The sequence below is a fragment of the Tarenaya hassleriana genome, unplaced genomic scaffold, assembly GCF_000463585.1.
Source record: "Tarenaya hassleriana unplaced genomic scaffold, ASM46358v1 Cleome34, whole genome shotgun sequence".
NCBI lineage: Eukaryota > Viridiplantae > Streptophyta > Magnoliopsida > Brassicales > Cleomaceae > Tarenaya > Tarenaya hassleriana.
In genome coordinates, this window is record NW_010966542.1 from 948489 (window position 1) to 975227 (window position 26739).

General features: G+C 39.3%; 6 protein-coding genes across 7 annotated transcripts; 2 read left to right on the forward strand and 4 right to left on the reverse strand.

The window, feature by feature from the left end:
- The first annotated feature begins 1 nt into the window (after position 1).
- On the forward strand, positions 2-2547 carry LOC104821787. Its single transcript, XM_010552780.1, has 8 exons — positions 2-326; positions 418-548; positions 962-1039; positions 1137-1181; positions 1267-1311; positions 1400-1451; positions 1622-1718; positions 2194-2547. Exons 1-8 carry the CDS (start codon positions 29-31, stop codon positions 2357-2359), a joined length of 912 nt encoding a protein of 303 aa, XP_010551082.1. The 5' UTR covers positions 2-28; the 3' UTR covers positions 2360-2547.
- A 3596-nt stretch (positions 2548-6143) lies between these two features.
- Positions 6144-9202, forward strand: LOC104821882 (probable polygalacturonase). Its single transcript, XM_010552897.1, is given in 9 exon segments — positions 6144-6155; positions 6881-7156; positions 7158-7211; positions 7736-7856; positions 7936-8099; positions 8170-8260; positions 8336-8689; positions 8692-8751; positions 9054-9202. Coding segments are annotated over 9 exon segments (1281 nt in total).
- A 2035-nt stretch (positions 9203-11237) lies between these two features.
- LOC104821788 (major pollen allergen Car b 1-like) lies at positions 11238-12007 on the reverse strand. Its single transcript, XM_010552781.2, has 2 exons — positions 11780-12007; positions 11238-11695 (listed from the first exon to the last, which is right to left on the reverse strand). Exons 1-2 carry the CDS (start codon positions 11958-11960, stop codon positions 11388-11390), a joined length of 489 nt encoding a protein of 162 aa, XP_010551083.1. The 5' UTR covers positions 11961-12007; the 3' UTR covers positions 11238-11387.
- Positions 12008-14046: 2039 nt separating this feature from the next.
- Positions 14047-17177, reverse strand: LOC104821789 (COBRA-like protein 7). The gene is made up of 2 exons (XM_010552783.2): positions 16449-17177; positions 14047-15829 (listed from the first exon to the last, which is right to left on the reverse strand). The coding sequence occupies exons 1-2, from the start codon at positions 16984-16986 to the stop codon at positions 14409-14411; spliced, it is 1959 nt and encodes a 652-aa protein (XP_010551085.1). The 5' UTR covers positions 16987-17177; the 3' UTR covers positions 14047-14408.
- A 1538-nt stretch (positions 17178-18715) lies between these two features.
- On the reverse strand, positions 18716-20463 carry LOC104821790 (GATA transcription factor 17). The gene is made up of 3 exons (XM_010552784.2): positions 20277-20463; positions 20013-20186; positions 18716-19256 (listed from the first exon to the last, which is right to left on the reverse strand). Exons 1-3 carry the CDS (start codon positions 20280-20282, stop codon positions 18906-18908), a joined length of 531 nt encoding a protein of 176 aa, XP_010551086.1. The 5' UTR covers positions 20283-20463; the 3' UTR covers positions 18716-18905.
- Positions 20464-20721: 258 nt separating this feature from the next.
- On the reverse strand, positions 20722-24702 carry LOC104821791 (importin subunit alpha-2). 2 transcript variants are annotated; one of them, XM_010552785.1, is made up of 11 exons: positions 24319-24700; positions 24068-24164; positions 23874-23965; positions 23664-23795; positions 23366-23551; positions 23113-23276; positions 22941-23019; positions 22208-22336; positions 21788-21915; positions 21329-21704; positions 20722-21084 (listed from the first exon to the last, which is right to left on the reverse strand). In XM_010552785.1, exons 1-10 carry the CDS (start codon positions 24541-24543, stop codon positions 21332-21334), a joined length of 1605 nt encoding a protein of 534 aa, XP_010551087.1. In that variant the 5' UTR covers positions 24544-24700; the 3' UTR covers positions 20722-21084; positions 21329-21331. The 2 variants fall into 2 exon arrangements, with proteins under 2 accessions (XP_010551087.1, XP_010551088.1); XM_010552786.1 differs by lacking the exon at positions 20722-21084 and adding an exon at positions 21212-21227 and having other exon boundaries at positions 24319-24702.
- Between the last annotated feature and the right edge of the window lie 2037 nt (positions 24703-26739).

The following is a 26739-nucleotide window of genomic DNA, read 5'->3' on the forward strand; positions in this document are numbered from 1 at the left end:
AGTCGAGTTAAAGCTCTCCAATGAGTCAATGACTGCCCTATCACTCACAGCCTCACCCTCTCTCTACTCGCTTTTCCCGATCGCGTGGAGTCCACGCTCCGCTCCTCCTCCTCCTCCCTCCCGCGCCGCCACTCTCGGCCCCTCTCTCTCTCCACGAATATCGAATATCCGAGAAGTTCGCCGGCGATCGTTCGTGGCGATGTCCGGGGGTATCCTCCGTCCGAATTCGCCGGAGGTGATCGAACTCGAAGACGAATCGGATTTCGAGAAGATCCTCGCTTCGGACGGTCGGATCTCCATCTGCGGCTTCGGCTCTCTTCTCTCCGGTGCGTACACAGATTTTGTTTGCAAATTGTCTTGATTGTGTCTGATGATCATTATCATGGTGTTGGATTGCTTGTTCTCGTTTCGGAATAGAGAAAAGCGCGAGGAGTACGTTTCCCGATTTGGAGAATTTCAGAGTCGCGAAATTGAATGGATTCCGGCGAGTTTTCGCGCACGTCGCTCCCATCTTCTTCGAGCGCGGGATCGCGAAACCTGAAACTAAGGTTCCTTCGATGTTTTCTCATTCTGGAATAGTTCTGCAATTCTGTGTGGTTACGTAGGAAATGAAGTAAAAGAGTAGTCCTGGTAGAACATGGAACGTGACTGTGAAACTATTGCCGTTCGATTTTTTTTTCCCCGAAATGGTATAGCTACAGAAAAAATTGAGGTAAATATTAGCTTCCTGGAAAGCCTGCAAGTTGATTCTGAAACCAAGACCCCTTGAATTTTCGTTTCCGTTGGGTAGCCAAGGAAATGGAGTAGAAGAGTATCTTCGTGAACATGCATGGAAAGCGATTATAAGTTCTGGATCGTTATCAGCAGATTGATTAGGATGTAGGTTCTATTTTTTCTTCTTTCCTACTCAGTTTGTTCAGATAGAAGAAAGCAGTTCTGAGATCACACAGTGATGGAACAGGAGATCTCGAGCTTGAGTGTAGAGCCATGTGAAGGAGAGAGCCTTGTAGTGACCGTCTTTGAGATCACAAAAATAGAGGTAATGAGGTGACTTTGTAAGCTGAGTTCATCGGCTTACATTTTTCGGGGGGCTATAGACTATCCTGATGTTTTGATATGCCATGTCACAATCTCAGATTCCAGCTTTTATCCAACGCGAGCTTGAATTCCGGTTTCTTGCTGTGAGTAACTAGTTCCCTGCCCCTTTGCAGAGCTTCAATAGCACATGCTAGATTGCCACCATTGATTCGTTCTTTTCTCATACAGGTCTTACCCGAAACGCTGGAAGGAGAACCTTTCATGAATCCAGCGGTTTGTCAGCTCTGAAAATTAGACTTAATGCAGTTATCTTTCATATCGTTACCTTGGTGTCTTATTCGGGGATTTGTCTCTTGAACAGGTACTTTGCGCCAGATACAGTGACGAGGAATTTTTCCAGGTTAGATGCAAAGGTAAGAGGTGTTTTTAATGTTGCGGAGGTCATGGAGTGTTATGTAATCATAGCCGATAGCTTTAAATTTTTTTTCTTTATGTAATTTCTATATGGCTTAACAGTTTCTCTGCTTAAACCCAATTTATAATTATCTTGTTATATGGATATCTCCTGAAACTGTGCCTGCAGGGAGTAAAGAGGCCTACTTTCAACATTATGGAAGACACAACATCGAGAAGATATGGAGAGACGACATCTTACCTTGCCGTGTTTATCTGAGACACTGGTATTGATTTCCCTCTCCTTTTCTATTTTCTGAATAAAGTGTCTCTATTTGACATGAATTATTCCAAACCCTGAAAGCTAATTGGCCAGTTAACAACTAAAACAACCACAATTTGCTACTAACAAAGGTGACAAAAAACAATGCTTATGAGGAGAAATGAGAAACACTTAGCTTTGTACTTGATTAATTAGTCGAACTAGGAATTTGGAGCTCTGATTTGCTCCACGAATTCTGCAACTTACATCTGTACGATTGTATGAACAGAATCTATCTAAAAGAGTGACGGGAGTGTGAATGAATGTTCCTTCAAGTTTTTTAATTGCATTTTCCCCCAAAAAGGTTTGACGATTAAGGAGTCACTGACTTCCATACCCAGAAATCTCAAGATAGTCCTAAAAACATACATAGCCTTCGTTTTTCTCAAGAGTCTAGATTTTGCTTTCAAATAGCTCAAGTTTTTTCTTTCTTGACACAGCGTATTGGCAGCTAAGAACGTAGAGGAGAGAGCATACAACAATTTTATGGATCATACGTATCTGGGAGACAGGAAAACGACAATACGCGAGTATTTGGCTACAAAGGGTAATGGAATCATGGAAGAGGAGCCTCCTGAAGCCCTCAAATCCAGATACGGTGGTTGAATCCCATCGAATAAAAAAAAAAGGGCTCCTGGTTTAATCAAATTTACTTCTTGTTTCAAATTAGATATACAGGCCAACTTCTTACATTTGAAAATTCTCTCCATCAATAAATCAAATTACAAACATATGTACTTGTGATTTAACGTGTGTCGTTCTCTATAAATGTTCCCACACCAGGAGATTGTCGAGGTAGGCGTATACGCCGGGATGCTTTTTATTTCGTATAAAGGGAAAATATAGTTGGTGATGACAAAATCCCACATCGGAATGTTTTCAAGGTTTGCATGCCTCGGTGTCTTCTATAAAAGGAAGGGTAGGACTACATTAGGTTGGTTAACCCGTCCTGTCAGGGGGTGAGAGGCGATTCGTCAATGATCGTATAGAGACGGCGGATCGTGCCAACACCTAATACTGACACGCGAACTCAATCAACGAGGCGAGTGGGCCCAGCCTTACTTTTGGTTGGGCCTGCCCGTCAATTTTTGGAAGCCTCGATTCTTTCGAGGCTCTAACGCCAAAGCTCGGATTTTGTGTTTTCGTATTCTGAATAATTTTGATTTTGAACAATCTAATATCACTCATCTATAACGTATATGCATAGTCTTTCCTTTAAGATTTGAGTTTTAAACTCTAAAAAAATCATGAATTGCAAAGCTAAAGTTATTAATAAAAAGCCGTGAATTGCAAATGTAATTATATAAATTTGATTTTTAATTGAAACCAGCAATACCTTATTTATAACCTATAATTGCGTGGGACTGGTAATTTGTTCCGCTCAGTTTAGTATTTTTTATTTAGTCATAAAACATTGTTAAGTATATAGGTGCACAAAGGATATTTTATGTGGTTATGATTCTTTAGCAACCATTACAAACAAAACAAAATAAACGAAAATTAAAAAAAAGTGTTGGATATTTTAGAATAAACCATTGATTGATTTTAATCTCTCATAATACATTGGTTTAAAATGTTATGATTCAACAGAAAAAGTTACATTTAGTTTAGAACATGAAAAGTGATATCGGAATAATCGGGTTATAGCTCGAATAAACGAGCGAGTAACCCACTTTTTCTGAGCAATAATGGTCAGATTTTACAATCAGACTATAGATCGAATAAACGAGCGGATAGTTCACTTTTTCTAAACAATAATATTCAGATGTTATATAATCGGGTTGTACCTCGAAAAAACGAGCGGCTAAACCATTTTTTCTGATTGACAATATGAGTGAAAAGTAGGGTTGGACATTTAAACCCGTCACTCGCGGGTTTGTAGGTATCCGGACTCGCGGGTACTCGAAAAACGGGTATTCGATACTCAACGAAAACGAAAACGAGTATTAAAATATAGAAAATCCGCATGACGTGTACAGGTTCGTGTTTCAAAGATTTAGAGAATGGGTACTTGTGGGTACTTGTATATATATATATATAAAATTACCCTTATATTTCTAAACTATTTACCAAAATATCTAAGATTTTATAATGATGTTTTTATTACACCTTAATCCTTTTAACTTTAAAATCATTTTATATATTTGAAAATTTTCTAAAAATTTATTTATATTTTAATGTTTTAAAAATTTTCAAATTTTAAATGTATTTTTAAATCAAAATATATATGTTTTTGTTGGATATTTGTTTAATTTTAAATTAAAAAATATTATACACATGGGTACGGGTACTCGCGGGTATCCGTCATTTAGTCGCGAGTACCCGTCTAACGGGTATCCAGATATTGTGAGATAGAGACAGAGATAACATTTTTTTAAAACCCGCAAAGACAAAAACAAAGACGGGTATCTCCAAAAACGCAGGTATCCGACCCGTGTCCACCCCTAACGAAAGTCACGACCGGTCGGCGAAAACTTCTGAGTTTTTATATCTTTTCGATGTTTTAGTGTGTATAAACACACTCGAAGTCATATAACAAGAAGGAAAACATAAAAACATAGATTTGTGACAAGATCTAAGTGATTTTGTGAGAGATTTGAGTGTTCTTGCGTATAGTTTTTCACTATCGCAAGGGTTTCTTTGTTTTCGATTAAAGAAGATTATGTTTGATGATTATCGGAATGATAAACCGAAATCATTATCGCTTCATTATATCTCAAAAGTATATTCTCGTGATTCCATTTATCCGGTAGAGATAGAATAACGCTTTTAGAAAAGTGTTCTAATACATGCCTTGAAGTCATATTTGGTGTACTATTGTTTCGTACGTATTTTGATAGGTTGAAGACGAAATTATCGAATCAGATTGAAATTGTCATCTTATCGGATACGTATGTGTTTTCATATTATTGATTTTTCTCTAACAAAAAGTAACACGAGAGTCGAATACAATGATTCAGACCACTCCTGCAAGTGGCCTGGTTGGCACAAGCTTTACCCCGTTCAAACAAGGCGATCCCCGTGGTTCGGTTTTGTTCTTTGGCCGGCGTTTCTTCAAGCCTACTCGAGACAAGGCTAGCTCGCTAGGGTATAAAACGACGGACAAATTGTATCCATTCGGAGGTCCAATCATATAAATTATATGTATGAAATTATATTTGTATTATAATGAATATGTTGTGCCAGACAGTCTAGCGCCTTCTCCGATGACTGAGAGTAGACATTCAACTTTCTTCTCTATCATCAAGTTTGGGTGATACAGTGGTAAAGATAACATGAAAAATATGTTTTTATCTCGGATTCAAATCTAAATGTGGGGAATAATATTCACTTGGATTTTTCTAATCCTTTGAAAAATATAGTAATGTCGAAGACCCTAGAATTTACAGATTATCCAAAAAAAAAACTTTCTTCTCTATCCGTCTCCAATTCGGATTTTATTTCTTTAAGCAACACCTTAACATAACACATTTATTGTTATTTAGTTTCTATTTATATCTTTTAGGGGAAAACCCCTAAAAAATCTCGAACTTGCAAAAAAAATATACAAATAAACTTTTAACTTGCAAAGCTGTCATTTAAATCTCAAACTTGCAACATGTAACTGAATAGAACCTCGAACTTGCAAATTGTTGCTCTAATAACCCGTTGACCAGTTTGACCACAATTTCAAGTGATCGGAAATCCACGTTGGTCCGGAAAGCTGATGTCAGCGTATCCACGTAACCAACTTTAAATGATCTTTTGCTCCAAAACTGGATTTATTTACTCTCAAACCAGATTAAATTTCGACTCAAAGGCTGTGTGTTCAAAGGCTGCTCCCGGGCCCAGGGAGATGTAGGTTGGGCCGAAGGTCCAGGTGAACTTCCTGGTTTGACAAAAAAAAAAATAGTGACAAGAAATTATGGTAAAAAAAGGAAGAATAATAGTGACAAGAAATTAGGGGTGACTATTTCGGGTTTCAGTTCGGGTTCGATTCGGTTATATTCGGGTTCGGTTATTTCGATTAAAGAAAAACTATAATCATTTTGGTTCGGTTCGATTCGGTTATTTTTCGGTTCGGTTCGGTTTCGGTAAAAAACTCATTTTTTCAAAGAAAAATATCGGTTTTTTCGGTTATTTTTTTATTCAGTTCGGTTCGGTTCGGTTTTAGTTTTTTTGGGTTTAAAAAAATCATAACCGTTCGGTTTTAGTATCGGATTCGGTTCGAATACGGTTATCTTTTATTCGGTTCGATTCGATTCGATTATTCGGTTAATAACCGAAATGGCCAGCCCCACAGATGATACAAACATGTAGTTGCTTCGGTCTCCTTCAACTCCTCTCGTTTTTTTTTGTTCCTATAGGACTTTTCCTCTTCCCTTGTTCAGGAAACTCAGTCTTTGGGTTCATGAAGATGCCAGTAAGTTTCTTCTCTCCTTTTTTTTTGTCCTGTAATATTGTTTCAAATCGGTTAATTTTTCTTGGGTTTTGGTTAATCTCTTTCAACCTGCTGCTGCGATTCTAAAGTTTTCACCTTTGGGAAGAGATGGAATCATACGAAATCTCTTACGGGTTCTGCCCAAATTCTATGTTTTCCGTATGATTCGCAGCTATTTTGCTTGATATTTCTGGTCATACAATTCTGAGAAGTTGCCAGTTTTTTCAGTAGAAATCTTATGAACCCTCTTATTTGGGGGTTTTGCTCGATTCCCTGTTCCAAACTGCCGTCTCTTCTGTTGCCTATTCCGGAAATTTTGGACATTTTCTTGGCGTCATCTATGTGCGTGTGGCTCTCTTTCTCTCGCATGGTGTTCAAGTCAACATCTGATCTTTATCCACCTACTATGGATGGAACCCATATACGTATACGTGTACGTATATATATGCAGCAAAAGAACGAACAAAATTTCTCTCAAATCGCCGGTTTAGTTGGCATCCTGGCAATGATTCGATTTTCTGGGGAAATTTTGAAGCTTTCCGGTAATCGACTCTGAGAGAAAATTCAGCAAGACGAGAACTATTATCTTATGTCATCACACTCATTTTTTCCCCAAGAAACGTTGAAAGATCCATCATTTGTATCACAGATTCCCTCCACTGTTTAATCCAGCAATATGGTTGTGCTTGCTTGATGCATATTGAAAGGTGGAATTGTTGTTGCTACTGGCATTCACCAATCAGTTGATCAGAGCAGCCACCGGCGAAAGCAACAGCAACGCAATATGCAAGGAAAGATTCAGACCAGACACGAGGCCTCACAGTGTTTCGGTATCGGAGTTTGGAGTGGTTGAGGATGGGAAAACGTTGGACACAGTTGTGTTTTAGAACGCCATTTTTTACCTGAAGTCGTTTGCGGATAAAGGAGGAGCTCAGCTCTACATTCCACCCGGGAAATGGCTCACCGGAAGCATCAACCTCACCAGCCAGCCATCTCACTCTCTTCTTGGAGAAAGGCGTCATGATTCTCGCCTCCGGGGTATGATCACTTAAATCAAACATGTACATCAACATCAACATCACATTAATCCCAAGTTTATTTGGGATTGGCAGTCTTAAATCAAACATATCTTGGGAAAAAAAGGGCTTTCTAGTATTTGGATGGTTAGTGTTTTTGGTAAAAGGGATTTGAAGTGTTTGCTTGATTGTGTCAATGGCTATAACAAACAGCAGAAGTGAAAAAAGTTTGTATTAGGGTCGGGTCAGAGGTATTTGAGTGATCTCTCAGACTCACACCGTCCTCGGAAGGCAAGATGGATTTCCTATGTTCATATAACCTATTCCCAGAAAGATTTGCTCGGCGTTTTCACAGGATTTGAGATGTTCTATGGAGAGATTCTATAGTCCTTTAGGGTGTCATCATGAGGATCTGTCAAAAGAAACATGTATAACTATATCAATTGAACGTTTAAAAGGACGTAAACTCTTGCAGAACTCCATGTATAATTAGAAATCGAGTTCTGTGTTTTCGGTTTTTGGCAATTAAAACATGACGTGGTACAGGATCCATCGCATTGGGACATTGTGGATCCACTCCCATCCTATGACCGAGGCATTGAACTTCCTGGAAAGCGATACCGAAGCTTAATAAACGGTGATAATCTTCAGGATGTGGTCATTACCGGTAAGCCAACATGCCCCTCAGTCTGTGTTTTTAGAGTTCCTCGACTTGACACTGAGACTTATAAACTGTGGTCGGATAGGTAATAACGGGATATTTGATGGCCAGGGCGAGATCTGGTAGGAATGGCTGGAGTCGGGCTCTCTGAACTTCAGCCGACCTCATCTCATGGAATTCATCTCATCCAATTACATATTCATTTCGAATATCACGTTCCGAAACGCACCTTCATCCAGGCTATTGCAGGTATAAACCATAACGAAAATGTTTCAGATTCAGCAATCATCCGACGTTTTTTGGATCAGAATTCGAACAGAAACGATGTTGTTTTAAGCCCCATGTACATATTTGGAAGGTTTTGATCGAGACAACTGTAGATTCTCCTTACGTCCTCGGAGTCATTTCAGGTAGTTAAAGTGCTGTCGCATTTCATCGTCATTCTCTCTCTGTTCTTTTTTCTCGTGTTACCTAACGTTTTTCAGATTCCTCGGACTCGACCATCAACACCGGTCATGACGCCATCTCTCTCAAGAGCGGTGGGGGTGAGTACGACATCAGCTACAACCGCCCCACTTCCCCCATGCAATTGCGGCGGCTCAATCTCAAGTCCCCCACCGGCGGCGAAATCTCCTTCGGGAGCGAAATGTCCGGCGTTACAGCCGACGACCTCCGTATCAGTAGCTCCCTATTCGACGTCTCATTCAGAACCACCAGAGGCCGAGGAGGGTATATACATAATATCACGATCTCCGACGTCGATCTCGCCAGAGTTGACACCGCCATTGTTGTCGGCGGCCACGTCGAGTCGCATCCGGATGATGGGTACGACCCGGGTGTTGTGTGTCCCAGATCGTGCTGCGCAATTTCACCAGATAAGACGTGGGCTTGGCTGGACATCACCGGAATCAGAGAATCTCCGTTTGTAGAAACCGAACTCCCGAAACGTTGTTTTGATTTTCAAACCAAAAACCAAAGACAAAGATCAAGAGACATTTTCGAAACTTTCCATAAAACTTTCTGCCTCGACATCCATTTTCGGTGTCTTTACCTTTATTTATAACAAAAAATATCAACAACTACATCCTACAAAGTGGGAACGTGCAAACATGACCAAGTTTTCCGAGGAGAACCATAAGACTGAGTCATTTACAAACAAACTAATTTTGAAAACTTCAAACAACACAACATGTGTACTTCAAATGACAAGCTTACTTCCAACACCGTTCAGGTCGATATGCTTGTCGGAGATTCATTTGTTGATGCGTATCGAGTCTTCCGCTTCGTGGGTTTGCTCGTATGTCTCTGGGTTTTCTGATGACATGTCACCGGTGTTGGTTGTAATGCTCTAGGATGATCCATGATATGACATTTGACTTTGTATTGATTCATTGATTTATGAATGCATTATTTATCTGTTATACGATTAGCATGTTTGTTGTATTTCGGCATCCTTGAATCATTAGAGAATGATTCTAAACTCCCTAGTCAGTCATCATTGTGGGAACAATGTTGAATGAAGACTAGCAATGAGGTGTGATCAACGCGTTGGATGTAGATCACAATCATGGGTACTCGTTGTGAACGAGTGACTGGATGACCCGCATGAGATTGTCACATGGACAGAGTCATGACTTGAATCTCACACAGCGTTTCGTTTATGGATCCTCATACCTGAGATGTCTAGAGTATCTGATATGAGGAGTGACGTGTCTTGACTGCGTCAAACTTCGTCTTTAACCGGATGATTATAACGGCGTTGATCAGATACGTTCACGAATCATATGGAGATAGTAGACACGCAATATGGGACTTGTCACCTCCTTAACAAGAGAGATATCGCTGGGCCCCCTCGTGGAAGTCGGACTATGAAAACGCGTGGCCACGCCATAGATGAAGTTGCATCTATTTTATTAGTCGATTTGCCAAGACGAGAAAGCAGTTGAACTTGAAAGGTGGCTCAAACCATGCCCTTGTTCAACTTATGATATCGTGAGACAAAGGATCAGAACTAGAGCTGTTATTGCCTTGGTTAGATCACCTCTAACTCAATTCTAAATGGGTGGTCATGGCGTCTTGCTAGAGGCTAACCATGACTTCTGGTTCGGGAAAGGTTCCTAAAGTCACTACCACTTAGAATGGGCCTACAGGGTCACACACCAATAGGGATGGACTTATACGTGAAGAATACGAAGAATGAAAACGAGATTTGACCGAAACGAGCACGAAAAGGAGTTTTCAGTGCGTTGGTCCGGAACTGACCAAGTTAACTGACCAAGAAGGGTCTTGGTCCGGAGCTGACCACACGTGGTCCGCCGGACCAAGCCTTCAGATCAGCCAGTCCGTGGGCCTCGGACTAAGCTTGGTCCGCCGGACCAAGCTCCTGGTCCGGCGGACCGGGATCCGGAAAATTTCCAAATATTCGTTTTTAGGGTTTTCTAATCTTATTTAAGTTTCGGGTTTCGTCCAAACTTAATTAAGGCCGACTTAAAACTCAGAGAAACATCCTAGAACCCTAGAGAAGTTGTTCTCTTCGATTTCTATTGTACCGGGATTGGATCTCGTCTCTTGAGTTACCCTTTTCTTCACTAATCCTAGCAGATTCGTTCCAAATCGTTTGGAATCCTTCCCGTCGGTGTGGATACGTGTAGAGGAGCTGTACTTTCAGCTCTTGGTGATTTAGAACAGGCCCCGGATCGAAATAAACTTCAAGTCTCATCGAGAACGAGGTAAGTAACGATTCCCTCGGTGATATACACGATCTTTCGGGTTTTGCGAGTTTGGTTGCGTGTGACGTTTGACTAGGTTTAGATTTTTCTTCCGCTGCATGAAACCTAGTAAACCAAACCCTAGATCAATATGATCGCATGCTAGGAACCCGTAGATAACCCAACAACCGGAGCTCATGAACTCTCCGTCGTGCTTTGCGGCGGAGATAAGAATCTCCGGCAGAGATGCGGCTGCTCTGTCGTACATTTTTTTTGTGTGAATATTCCTTATATTTAACCCATCCTGGGTAGCTCAACTGGTGAAACGGGGTGCAAAGCACTTGTCCCGCCCCAAGTTCGAGCCCTAGGGTGGGGAGGGGAGCGAATATTTCAAAGCACATGGCTTGCTCCCGACCCGGAGATTAGTCTGGGCTTCGGCCCAGGACGCTCCATTATCAAAAAAAAAATTGGATTTTTTTTTTTTGGGTTGGGTCAATAAGTCACTAATTCTTGCCCTAAAGAAAGAAAATATGTCCAGTTCTGCTCAGTTGTGTTAGCTTTTGTTTCGTGTATCTTTGTATTTGTACAGCTTACATTTCTTCATTCATTCATGCGTAAGAAAATTCATTCCTTTTTTTTTTTTTTTTTTGAAGAAAAGCTGTTTTGCGATTCGTAAATCTATATTAAAACCTTTCCATCTTATTCAATCCATTAAAATATGATATATAGCATTTGGCCTGCAGACCAAACGCCAAGAAACACAACATGACATAACATGCAACGTGGACACGACATAACATAGCATAACATGCAGCATATGGGTATATCTCTAGTTGCAGACACTGGGATTGGCCAGGAGATAAGCCTCAACGGCCTTGAAACCTGCAAGACCTTTCTCTCTCGCCTCTTCCATCTCTTCGTCGTTCAGGTCGGCGGCGCCGGAGGAGGAGATGCTGTAGAAATCTGTCTTGATCTTAATCACAGACCCACCGTCTGTTCCTTGCAGAAACTTCAGCTCCGTCGTTATCTTCTCACACTTGTCGTTTAGGGGATCCCCCTCCACCACGCTGTACTTATACTCGAGATTCTCCACGTCAAGGGATTCCACTCTGCTCTTGCTATTCTTGTACGGAAAGCCTGCACACCCACCGCACATATTGATTCATATCTATGTATATGTATATATACAGAGGGAGAGAGAGAGAGAGAGAGAGATGGAACCAGGGGCGAAAATGGTGGTGAAGGTGGTGCCAGCTCCTCCATCTCCATGGACTTGGATACTCTTAATGGCTTGAGGCAGAATCTTGGGCATGAGAGTGTGCGACTCGAGGACGATTGCTTTGAACAGTCTCGCGGGTGGAATGCTTGACGCCGTCTCTGATTCACGAGTTATGATTCCCATGATCGATCACCCACGTAATAATAAAAAATATATATATATTATTGAATCTGTAATTCCACAGATAATACACTCTATATATATATATGTGTGTGATTTGAGTTAATGCTGTGTGTTCCCAACCACTAGATCCATCTGGTTGATGGTTGCTGGTTTTGAACTGGCATATATAACACGTTGGTTTTAATATCAAAATGTGAAACGAGTGTCTTTGCTTCCATCTAGATGGATTATTATGAAATTCAATATTTAACTTTTTTTTATAATGGCATGCTATTATGAGGATCTAGGGTGGATGTAGTCGGGGTAAGGGGAACCATATTCTACTTATAAAAAAAAATACACCCCTCAAATTATCAACTAATAATATAATATGTTATATGGAAACGACAATGGGATGCTTTGCGACCAAAGTTTATTGGTATCAGAGAGAGCCATTATCAGAAATATATTTATTTTACTATATTGATTTTTATATCTTTTTTTTTTATTTGAGCAATGAGGCCACCTAACCTATCTTAGATTCTCAAAATTATAATGATTATTTTAATCATATCGTTGAAATTATATGAATCATTTGGATCATCATTCAGAATTTATATGACGATCATACTGATAATATATCACACTGATTAGAGAAAAAAAAAATTATAATATGGTATAGTCTCAAATTCATACAGCAAAATAGAGAGAGTTTTGATATAATACATCCAACATGAGAATACTCGACACGTGGCACGTTGCTGGAGTATTTCGTCATATCTCCATGTCCCGTTGTTTGCTGTCGACACGTGTCGCATAGCTAAGCCATATCTGTTTTCTGAATAAACTCTGTTATTACAAAGAAATATGTGTGAGTTTTTTTTTGGTAATCTATGTGTGAGTTTTTTGGTATAGTTTTCAGGTAGATAATAGAATTAATGTATCATTTGATAATATATTATATATATATATAATATAATATATAGTTTTTGTGTATGACTTGTGTCATGGATGTTTGACTAAATACAGTATATTTCATATAAATATCAAATGAGCAAGATTGATATTTCCATATGTAAATAGTATAAGTAATCTCAGCTTTTCCCTTCTTTTAACATCCTTTGGTACATAGTTTAAAAAAGCTATATATTTAAGAAATTAAGTGGAATATTAGTATTTGTGATCTGACACTAACATATAAAACCAGTGTTTAGTTACATATTCAAAACAAATTTAATACTCCCTCCATTTCATGATCATTTATCGTTTTAAACTATTTTTTGTATTACTATATAGTTGTCATTTTAGATTTTTTAAAAATAATTTTCAGTTTTATCCTTAATAAAAGGTAACAAATTTCAATAAATTATTAATGATCTTTGTGTTAGTGAAGGGTATATGAAAAAGAGAGAGTATTTAGTTAGGTATCAAATAATTGAATACAAAAAAGCAAATACAATGTTTTTTTTTTTTTGCAAATCAGAATAATTTAATATTTATTTGAATAATAAATTATAAAACAGTGTTTTATTATGTTTTCTGTTAATAAAACTGTGGATTTTTAAAATAAAAAATAAAGAAACCGAAATAAATACATACGCACGAGATTAGAATGCTACAATTATTGATTTTTAATGGGAACAAACACTACTTATTCACAAAGTAAGATTGCTTGCTTACTCGAAACAATAATTTGTTAAAGGCTTACCTTAGTTTAGTATTTTTATTTATTCGACATATATATTTTCAAGCATATAAATGCATTTTCTTAAAAAAAAATAATATCGAGATTACTCTACAAAAAATAAATGTCTACTAATTATGTTGATTTAATTCTTCGGCAAATGCCTCAATCATAATCCACAAAAAGCGAAGTGGTGTTACTTAATTTGATCTATAATTTGATCGGTTTTGTTGTATTATTTCTTCTTTTAGGGTTTTAAGTTTTAATTTTTAGGGAATTTGTGTAAATATTTTATTATTGTTGGTATTTTAAATTCATTGGAAATTGATTTTCCTCTGCGTTTTCTACTAAATATGTTTATATGAGGGCATATGGATTAAGCCAAGGATCTTCCTTCCTGCCAACTTAAACCGTTGCCAATAATAACACATCAAATCGAATCGGTTTGCATAACCAAAGTAAGCCGGAACTGACACACCAGACCGGGTAAATCAGACCGGGAACAAGAACGTGTTCATCGAGAGGATTACTGACAATTAACTAACAAAGAATCAAAACCACACCGATACAAAACTCGCTACACAAGTGGTAGTAGAAGTAGCAGCAGCTAGTGACATGTCTTCATCATATAATATATATATATATATATATTCTATCTACTTAATCTTCTTCTTCTGGGCATTTGCAAAACCAATCTGAAACACTCTATCATCCATCATATCATAATGGTCAGAAAGAATCAATAAACGGTATTACCCCCGGAAATGAGGCTCCTTCAGGGGACTTTACAACCGTAGAATCAGGAGAACTAAAGCGGGTAACGACAGAAGAAGGCTGGAGATGTGTCTTCGGAAGCTGTTGCTCATTGGAAGTACAGTTGGGAGCGAGCATTCTTCTCCATTGAAGAATACTTTGGCCGGGAATCCGTCACCAGCTCGGACATTGATCCCTGGTGTCAGTTTCTTGGTAAAGGAGATAACAGACTGTTGTTTCCCGGGAACCCGAGGGTCTTTTATCGGGTTATCACTGTCTCTTTCTGCAACAAGATAGTTCAACCCGGGAAGACCCTCCATGAATATAGTATTGTTCACCCCATCAATACTGAGGGTGGTTCCGTTAAACGAGTAAGCCTTCTCGAAACCTGGGGTTGCTTTTCTCATCTGAACTGCAGCAAACCAATCGGCAAAGTCAGTGTCACCCCAGTTGAAGATCGTGACCCGAGCAGTCCATCCACCTCTGTAGTCTGTTGCCAAATGCCAATTGATGCTGACTCCACAATTATCACCGCAAGGCAGAGGATTTGGCACTGGCCGGTGTTTCAGGTCTGCCCAAGCGAGGGCAAGAGTGGTTCGGTTCTCAAAAGGAACCAGAAGGGCCTCAGGTGGAAGAAGGATAGCCGGGGCAGTTGTGCTGCATGTGCGAGCTGCCCGGCTGCTGGAACACCCGCAAGCACAGGTTCTACATGGGATGATCGAGTCGTTGAAGTATGCAGAGAACGATACACAACATCTTGGGCTAGTGCCCTTTGGTTGGGTGATATTACAGACTACCTGCCAACTCGCAAAAGCGGTCCGGTTTGAGGGCAAGCCACTTGGATCAGGAAACTGGCTTGGGCTCACCCGAACAGGAGGACCACATTGGTAGTCCGGGTTCAGGGTTCCGTTGATCCGCCAGTTCTGAGGTGGAGACAGAGCAGAAATGTTGAGATCTGGTGGCATTTTGAACACTTGCATCTGGAAGACTGAACTCGACTTGCTTGGATCCATTGACCGTGGCAAAATCGTCCCGTTTCTACAGCATGAAGGGATAAGGCCCACTGTAGAATCATTATACTTCGTAAGAGGAAGGTCTATGATAGTTGGTCGCCTGGCACAGCTCAAAACATTGGAAAAGTCGAGAGCTTGGTAGTACTTCGCCTGCGGACCGTCAATGCAATCTGATGAATCGACAAGACTCGGATAAGCCCCTTTCATGGTGTAGATGAATTCATCCCGCATCCAATCGAAGCTTAGTTTCCAGTTGTCCAACCGGCCGAGTGGGTTATGGTTCTCGATTGTGACTTGGGCCCAGTAATTCGATCCATACGATCTGATCACATCGTACATGATGGTGAGATCTCCCTCTTTCCGGGGAAGGAATTCTTCATCAATGATGTCAGTTTTAAAGTTTGGATCGGGCTTGCAGCATACTTGTAGAATGTTCTTCCCTGAAAAAAAAAACCCAGTGGATGGAGAATTCAGAACAACATAAGAAACCAAACATCAAACAGCAACAAACACAGAGACAGCCTGCAACAAAAACCTGAATCTGTGATAAGCTCTATGTCATTGCTAATTCAATCTCCAAGTTATTCCGGGATTATCCCTTAATGTGAAGATTATGAACACAAAAAGGAACATCAAATCGTCTTTGATCCACATCGAACAACGCATTGAAAGATTACTAGAGCATTTGAAACTTTCTTAGATTCCATTAGAGTGATAAGATAACTAGAACCAGTCAAAAAACACTGGAAGAGAAATCTTCCTTGTGGCTAAGGACTTATTCCAACTTTCAGAGACAAGCATAGACTTTTTCCATGAGATCTAATCACTGTGATTGTTTTTCAGGGTTCTAACTCCTTGTAGATTAGCTTGAACTACACTATTAGGTTTCACCGTCGATTCCTCGTTCTAAAAATAGCAAACCCAGATCACCCAACAGTCTCAAGATATTCAAAACAAGCGCAATCCTATGAATTGTCTCTCCATGAGAATCGGGAGAGAGATTGGATACGAAAATCGAGCCAGAAATTCAGGAAACACAAACGAAATGGTATGATTTACCTCGCTGAGTGGCCTTGGGACAAACCCATCCATCATTAGCAAGTGTGATGTTCTTCGGAAGCGGCACACTCGGCGGAGCAACTCCGAACTGCGTCCCGACAAGCTCGACGCGCGCTTGCATCTGGGTGACGTCACCGGCCGTCTCGATCGCTGTCTTCAGATCGGTCGCCGGATATCCGGCGAAAATAGTACCGTTTCCGACGCCCACAGGAAGGCTCGAGCCGTCGGCGAGCACGGCGTTTGATGCAGACACCAGGATCTCTCGGTGAGCGAATCCGACGGAGACCCGCCACGACTTGAGCTTGTCGCGGCCGTTGTTCAGCACACTGAGCACCGATTCGAACCTGTAAGGCTGGTCGCTCGAGTCGTTTGGCGGAATCTTAGATCCCTTCACGTAATTGTACGACACGAACACACCGTTGCACAGATCGGAATCCGCCGACTCCGGAGGTGGAGCCTCGGACTGAGACGCCGCCAGGGGAATAATCGTGAGTAGAAGCAGGAGAATCCATGGAACGAAGTTGGAAACAGAACCCATGAGCCCTAGAAATCTTCTGCGTAAACACTTGGTATTTCGAATGACAAGAAGAAGAAATCGAAGAATTTGAAGAGACGAAGCAACCGCGTCTGGAGTGCAGAACAGCTGACTGGAAGCTGTAATGAAATGGTACGTATGTATGTATGTTCAAATTCTCTGGGCTAAGGTTTTTTTTCCTTCTTTTAAAAAAAAGTATTTTTTTTTTGTAGAAGTAAACAAATCAAACCTTCTCTGAGCCATTTCAAAGGCGTTTGGAATTCAAACTTTTTCAGTGCCGTGTAATCTTTTTGAAAAATTAAAATATAAAACTACAGAATGAGCCGAAAACTTTGTATATGTTCTAATATGACCCAAAATTTCCGGCCATTGTTCTAGCAGTTTCTATATTTGGTTTATGTTTAAAATTTCAAATCAATCTTATAACATATTTCAATGCGATGCAATGAAAGAACCATAAATAAATAACTATACCTATTTGATAAAGCACAAAAAAATGATTTGATCTATTTGGATAGAAAAAGACGTAATTATTTGGTGTTAAAATTTAACTACCAGTTTCGGTTAATATAGTTTGATCTAATACTGTAATTCTGGCCCTTGGATTACTTTAAAAAACATTTTATTTCTGGAAGAATTAGATCTTTTGGGGGGTTTCATGAATTAACAAAAGTATTGCGGTCATAAACAGAAGGTATATGTTATAAAGGGGTAAAATTGAGAAACAACACAAAAGTTTTTGAATGGGGGTTGAAGAAATCCCATGAGAACGAGTCGCGGGACCCACCCACCTGCCTCCGATTTGAATCATTCGCGAGTCTCACGGCTTCCGCGTCCACGTCAGCACTTGATCCTATACTCAAATTTAAATAATTCAAATAATAATAATAATAACAAAGTTGCGATGCATATGTTTGCCATGAGAACTTTGTTTAAAAATCTCTCTTGCAGAATGATTGCACCACCAGTCACCAGATGTCTCTCGAACTTGTATTCACACATCACAAATATTCTGTTCATCAAGATTAATATAAAAACATTATTAAATAACGTTATTACTATTGCTAGTTTATATTTTCCTTAACATGAAAATCGTCTAGTCCACTTGGATGGATCCATCTAACTTTTGGGCTGTAGGTCTATATAAAGGCCGGATAAAATGAAGCCCAAAATAAGCTCGTTTATTTTCCCTTGTCAAAATTTCACATATTTATACTTGAACCAAGGTAAATCGATTAAAATTAAATAATTATTTGGTTATAAAATTTTAAAAACCGAAGCAATCAAATTCAAATTAACTGTAGATCGAATAAATCAATCTCAGAATAACCTTAACTGAATAAATCGGATATAATCATTTGTCCATATATCACCAATTAATGTACTATGATATATCTGATTAAAAAAATTAATATAATTGGATTGTTTATATAGTTTTATAACTGTTAACGATATTTTAAATTTTATTTTGTTTATTATTATAACTAATCTGAACCCAACGAAACCGAATTTTTTATTTGTTTATTAGTTGATTATAATTTTAATTAAACATAACCAGATCGAACCCTTTCAAATCAATTAAAACCAAATAACCATTTAATTATGAATTTTCAAAACTCTAAAAAAGCCGAATTCCAATTAACTGTCCCCAATAAAACCGAAAGAAACCATTCACCATCCCATTGATTTATGTATAAATTATAATATATATATATATATATAAACATTCTCAGATATGAATTAGTGGGCTTGAACCCATTTCATTTGTCCTGTCACCTGACCTAACTCAGTCAGAGACAAATAAACAGAACAAGTAAGAAGCGGGACAACACTTCACTTACAACATTAGATGGGGATAGAAACAATTTGAGCTCAAATACATATTTCATTAGAACATTATATAGTAAAAAAATAAACAAGCCTCAGGCGTAAACATAGCCATGAGAGAGGGCCATTAAGAGAACGGCTGCCCTCTCCTCCTCCCCAAGTTTCATCCACACCCTCTTCTTCTCCATTGCTGATCTCTTCATTACCGGAACCTTAAACCCTACATCCTCTAATAATCCTTTGCTATTACTCTTCTTCTTCTTCTTCTTCTCATTACTGCAACTTGTCGCGTCTCTGTGGTTGCTCTTCTTCATGCTTTGATTGCCTATGCTTAGATTGTTGCTGCTGCTGTTTGTTCTTCTGTTTTTCCTCTTCTCCTCTGTTCTTATCCCAAGTGCCGCTTGCCTCTTCTTCCTGCTTTTGATCCCACATGCATTGCACAGCGACTGCCCAAACAAGTTACAGAAATGTCGATTGAGACCAGAGATTATATGATTAATGCATCTTTCATAGCACACGAACCCATAACCATAACCAAAACCAGTCATAAACCTGATACAAAGCATGGACTATGGAGTTGACATGGGAAAGCATCTCTAACAAATTAACAAATTGGGAAATCAAGTTTCTAGCCATCACTTTGGAACAAGTTCCAGCACGAAGTTTGACAATACCCTAATTTACAGTTAATCATACCATTAGATAAAACATGCCCAGATTTAACAAGGATCTGGCCATCATTGTACCATGACTGAGAGACCTATACACTCAAACTGATAGCATTATAAAATTTTGTGATCCGGACATCATATTAAGTGTATATCATCATCACAACGGGCAATCCCAACTCAAGGTGATCACTCTTTTAGGCGATCTTAGAGCCACTAAGTTTGACTGGAACCCCACTATTCATAAATCATATACAGTACACACGTTCAATCACGTAAAAAGAAAAGGGCAATACAGCTTCAAAAAGTAAAGGTCAGATCTTCAGGCAAAGCAGCATCTCTAAGGTAAGACTTAACCAAAACTACACAGATGATCACAGCAATAAACACAGCCAAAACAGTGCAGCAAATAATACCTCGTACTACAACGATTCCAAATCTACTGAATCGAATCTAAGAACCCAGTACTTCTCTAACATTTCAGGCAATTTAGTTGCCCATAAGCTGAGCTAGCCGAATCACCCGTGATCTTACCTTAGGTCCGGCGGGGCCACCTCGCCATAGTGGAGTCTTACTCGTACCGCAATCAAAGCAAGTCTTCTTCGTATCACCGCCATTACTGTTACTACTGCTGCAGTTTTCGTAACCTTCCTCGGACAGATCTTCCGCGGAGTCCAGCATCCTCTTAGCTTCCTCTGATTCTGACATCTGCGATCGTAAGAAGAGGGGGGAGGAGTCAGAAAACAGAACCCACTGGGAAAACAGATCAGAAAAGGCGTAGAAGTTAGGAGTACTCACATTCATGGCATGTATTCTGGATCTCCTCACAACTAATAAGATCACGATGACGCGAAACTAGAGCTGAAGTTGGGATTTTCTGAAGCGGAGCCGATGAACAGGGGAAGACACTCGCTGGGTTGTGTGAGAAGATCAGAGCAGGAAGTGAGACTGAGACGCGAGAGTGAGAGGAGGGATGACGAGATTAGATTACAAAAGGAGAGAGATTTTATAATGGGGACGAGGCGGGGAGGAAACCCTAGGATTTATGATTGCTAAATTACCAGAATAGCCTTAGGCGGGTTCCATAATTACGTTTGAAACACCCGCCAAAAAAAACAGAGGAACCGAAAATGGAAAGGGACAAAAAAGAAAAGGAAAAAAGAGGCGGGGGACTGAGTGGAGGTGGCGGGTGAAATTCGGAAAATGAAAAAGGAAAGGCAGTGAAAGTGAGACACGTGGCGCATGCTAAGAAATCTGGGCTTCATATCAAATTCTATGTTCCAGGCCCATTGGGCCCGAAGTGCCTTTTTATATGATTCCAACCAACAACTGAAATCATTTCCCTTTGTACACATATTTATGGTCCACCGACAAAAATAAAAGAGAAGAAAACCACTCGCAACTCTGACAAGCTAAACAACATATCCGTACACAATGTCAACTCGGACCCGACCCAACTGAGAGGCACACGAGACGAGAGAGCCGCCTGACTTTGAAGATTATCATATATAAATATAATAATCAAAGACGCATCTTACACAACCATCCATCCATCCATCACCATCACCATCACCATCATCCTCCTTGTAATCACCACACAAATCCCCTGCAAAGTTCATCCAAATCACACACGGGTCCAAGTTTACGAACCAGTTATATCAAGGGAAGGAATCGTATCTTAATTTGGAACTAATCACTTAATATTAGGGTAACAAAAGTCAAGCCAGCACTTACACACACTCAGATTCCCTACTCCATAATGCCCGTGGTCAAAATTTACTCGCAGCAAAAAAAGTTTTATGTAAAATCATCAATCGAAGAACATGATATGATTGGATGGGATAATTTACCATTCACTTGAAGTTGAATCCACCTGATGGCAAGGGCACTTCATTACCGCCAAACTGAAAACCTTGTCCTGAACCCTCACCAGGTGGTACTGTCTCATCTTCCTCTTCCAACCAGTATGTCTCAAGAATCTTCACTGCCTTCTCGTAGATTTCATTGTTATCGTGACTCTGCAAATTCTCAATCTTTTCTAACCCCTCGGCATCATCGATCAATTGTGCATAATAGTTTACATCCCCAGAGTTACCCATCGTCTTTTCTGCTTCCCCAACTTTCAGAATGTTCTCCAATCCTTCTAGACAGACAGTGATAATCCTTGGATCGGGGCACACCAAAAGGTCACACAATGGTTTTATGCATCCTTGTTCAACCAGGTACCTAAAGCACCGAAAAGAGGGCATTTTATTCATTGCTTCAAGGAAAATCCTAGAAAGTCAAATGTTGATATTCAAGACTCATACTTAATTTGCTCGTGCGAACCGCCTGAAGTAGCATTTGAAACTGCCCAGGAAGCTTCTTTCTTTATATCAAACTCAGCAGTTTGAAGCAGGTTGACTAGGGGGCCAATCAAACCAGCTTCAATCACAGCCTGCACAACAGAACATGACTCAACTACACAATGACAGTGCTAACCTTTTCTTTTTTCCAATAGAGCAGATCACCTTCTCTTATGCCAAGCAACCATTCATTAGACAAGTGCATACTCAAGAAATTTGAACCAGCATAAGGCTTCTAAACACTTCAGAAACCCCAATTTTTCCAGAAGAAAAAATTTCTGGCACGTGCACCATCTTAAAAGTTCCAAATGTTCCACGAGCTCAGGAAAAAACTTAAAGCTGATCAGAAACAAACTCTGCTTTATGGTTTTCTAAAAAACTCACCTGAATTTGCTCCCTGTTTCCAGCGGTGATATTTGAGATTGTCCAGCAAGCTTCCTTTTTTATGCTCTTTTTATGATTATGCGTCAGCAGGCTCAGAAGGCAAGGCAGTGCACCATGACTAATCACACACTACAGGACAAAGGTTCATCAACTCAGTCCCAAACAAAGAAAAAAGGGGAAAAAAATAAGTACTGAGCCACATTTGAGGTTGATATCATTATGCCAGAAAAACACGCATCTCAAATCATTAGCTTGTGGACTTAGTTACTGGAAAAACCAGTAGCATCAAACGGCATACAATATACATATTGTAAACAAATATACCCTAAACTTTGCCAATAGAGGACAAGCAGGAAGCAAGACACAAAAATCCAAGATTATGAACTCCATAAGAGGAACTGAACTTGAGTGATCAGTGAAGAAATATGCTTGACGTTGGGGCAGAATCAAATTCGAAATGAGAAGACAGAAAGGATATTCCATGTCAGGGGAACATATCACATTCAGGGAAGGTCAAATCTAATTAGGACTAACATGCTACTTAGGGTTAAATTTCCAGCACAGCTCACTATTCCTTGGCTTTTTTTTTCAGCTAAATCTCTAAGCCAGTGATGTCTCATTGTTTGCATCACCAATGCAAATTTTTCACATAAGCTGACCTTGTCAGGATATATAGCTCGTTTCAAATGACAAAACCAAAAAGAAATGAACAAGCACTTTTAGATGCCCTAACCTGTGTCTGTACATCATCTCCTGTGACAATATTCCCAACAGTACGAAGGGCAGGTATGAGCACAGACGGTGATGGGTGCCTGTAAAAGTAAGAAACTTTACTTTTCATTTGCGCAAACAACGTTGATGTACAAATAAAGTAGATAACAGAAATTGCAGGAATAAATACTCACAGTAGAAGCTCCACAAGTCGAGGAACAACACCTGCCTCAATGACAGCTTGTATTTTGTCATTCGTGCCATCGGAGAGGTAAGAGAGTGCCCAACAAGCATCCGTCAAGACTTCCTCATCAGTCGAATGAACAAGACGTTCGAGGGCTGGAAGTGCTGGTCTAACCTGTTATCTCACAACATATTAGTAACTAAGCCATCAACCAAGGGAAAAACATTCATTCGGAAGGTAACAGAGAGTAAAAGAAGAGAAACCTGGTCAAAAGGAGGTTGTGGTTTGCCCCTGCAGAAATTTGAGAGTGTCCAAGTAGCATTTCTCAACATCGAGAGCTTAGCATGCTCATTCAGCTGTGCCAGCAATGGCATCAACGCTCCATGACTCAGGACAAGATCACGACACCGTGGAGAATCACCAGCAACATTCCCTAAAGCCCATACCGCCTACAAATTCAGGAGCATGACCCATTACAAAAAACTTACAAAAATTCTTATTCAGAGAGATAAAAAGTTAACACAATTTATTCTTTCAGAAGAAAGCCATGGCCATGCTTACCTGTTCTCGCACGTCATCGCTTGGGGAAGCAAGCAGCCTAACAAAAATAGGAACAGCACCATGATCAATCACCACCTTTGTATTCTCCGAAGTTCCGGATGCAATATTCGTCAATGCCCAAGCAGCCTCAAACTTAAGTCGCAAACAAACACTAAATCAACAAGCATGAATAATATACGAAAGGTGACCAAAAAAATCAGATTCCCAAACCTGGAGCTGCGGATAATCTTCCCTCCTGAGAAACTCCACAAACCGGGGCACAACGCCAGCTTGTATCACTTCCTCGATTGGGGGACTTCGCTCTTCCAAAATATCAGACATGGTTTGCACATAAATTCGTAGTTCTTGTATAAAGTTTAGTTTGACTGTACAATTAGATATACACAAACAGAAACGAGAAATACCTATAGACAGCAGCTTCCGGAACTGAGTAGTTGCTTCAAGCTGCAAATTCCTGTCGTCCGACCAAATCCCAGATACCATGGAGGGCAAGCTCTCCAACTGAACATACAATCGAAATGGCCGATTCAGGCCCCACAAAACCACAAATCCCACAAAAGCCCCAACCCAGACCCTAATTCTAGATCGGGGAAGGGTAAAACTAGATCCCGCGCGTTCAAACCCTAGATCATAAAAAAAAAATCCCGACACATACCTTCTTCTCGACGGCGGAAAGAGCAGGAGCGGCAGAGGGAGGGAACTGCGGCTGCTGAGAGGCCGGAAGAACCTCGCGCCGCTTCTTCTGCAAGCTCTCTTCGCGCTTGCTCTTCCGGATCTCAACCATGTTGTCCTCCCTTCGCCGTCGTCCCTCCTCGGCGTCCACCGAGACCTTGTAGCGGTTGCGGCGAACATCCGTCCTAGCGTTGGGTCTCAGCGACATGGCTGCTTGCCCTTGTCACTGATTAGCAGATGGAATTGGGAGGATTTTTTGGTGACTGTAAACAAAATAAGTAGTGGCTATATGAACAGAGATGGCTAATAGGAGATAAACCCTAAATGGGGAGGGGAATAATAATACCAAGGGGAGAGAGAAAAGAGGGAAGGGATTTTATTTACTCTTCCGTCTCTTCTTCTATTCATTTTAAAGAAGCGACAACTAATAAATGGAATTAATTACTGTTCCTCTACTTTGTTTTATTCACTACAAAAATGTAATAATATTAGAAATTTGTATAGATAATTAATTTTGTAAATGATCAAACACAAAAAAAAAAATTGTATAGCAAAATGAAGGGATCTATATCTTCCGGATAAAAGGCTTATACATATTCTTTTCAACAAACAAAAATTAAAATGATATATAAATGAATATAATTAAATTTTTCTTTAGCAAATTTCTCGTCAAAACGAACATAAAATGTTATAAAAAGAAAGGAAATGCCGTTTATTCTTCCATACTCCAAACGAGTGAACAAATAATACAACATTATCATGGTTACAGAGTTTAACGAGACATAGAGATAGGATAATCCTAATATAGAGAATCAAGCTCTGATACCAAATGATATGATCTCGGATCGAAATTCTCTAATTAGGCGATGGAACCAACCAAAATTTCAAAATCAACTCGTGATCGAAACCTAGGCCCAGACATTCCAAAGAACCGTCCTAAACCTAGGACGGTTCGTTAGAATGTCTGGGTCTAGGTTTCTATCATTATTTTGGTAGGGGTTTAGGACGGTTCTTTGGAATGTCTGGGCCTAGGTTTCGATCACGAGTTGATTTTGAAATTTTGGTTGGTTCCATCGCCTAATTAGAGAATTTCGATCCGAGATCGTATCACATGGGAACCGCCCGAGTTCACTTCTTCGTCGTCATGTCTTGTAAAAAGAAGTGTCCGGATGGGACTGCCGTCATGCTCTTCGTGCGGGTGGACTTCCCCTTATATAGGCTTATTCCCGTGTGTTACCTGTTGGGTGAACTAATTTCAAAAGATTTTATGATACAATTCTAAAAAAAATATTAGATTACGAGAAAAAAACAAGATTACCAATTTTAGTTAATAAACGAATAATTACATCTATCCGAACCGAATAATATACAATGGTAACCAAAATAAAAATCGAATGATTATAATTTCTTTAAAATTGAAGAAACCAAATTTCAACCATAATAAACAAAAATTAAAACAAAAAACTAAAAAAAATATTTTAAAAATTAATATTTTTAATAAAAATCAAATCCAAATCAAATTAAAAACAAATCGAATCAAATCAAATCTAATATAAGAACTGAACCGTGTAGATTTCTTAAAAACGATATAACCAAATCCGAAAATAACCAACTCAAAATGATGGATGTCAATTTTAGTCCAAAACTAGACACAAACTCATCCAAAAAATATCGGAGTTCGAACTTAAATATATTAGCTCATAAAAAATCGGAATTTCAGGTTAGATTTAATTTGAGTTTTCGGATCGATCCAAAAATCCGATTAATTTTTTCAAATAAAATAATGAAAAAAAATAAAAAAAAATATATCTGAAAATTCATAAACTTATAATTTGGTGTAATATTAATTCATAAACCTGTAGATATACCTATTTATTTCTGAACTTATATTTTTGAACATATTAATTCTTAAACTTGTTTAATTATTCCATAGTCGTACATACTACTAATTGACCAGAGCAAAATTTAGAAATTACTGTGTTAAAAAAATATAAGTTTAAAAATTATTATGTTAAAAAATGCAAGTTCAGAAATTATTGTATTAAATACAAGTACGCACCTACAAATTCAAAAATTTGTAGATATTTTTTCTAAAAAAAAAACTATATAGAAGGATTTGAACAGGCTGATCGACCCGTTTCGGTCCAACCCATACGGCGCTTGAACCCGAAACCCTCAGATCGCAGGCTCAGGCTAGCCCGTTTCACACCTTTACATTCTCCTCCTGAACTCCAAAAACAAAAAATTCCCGGAAGGACTTATCGAAAGACACAAATGTTTTATGATAGGGAAGATAGCCCCATTGCTCTGTATTTAGTGCTCTATGATGTACTGTTTATGAGCTTTCTTTAGATACATTCGATGTATTGATACTTTCTATGGTTTTATGAGAGTATTTGATTCA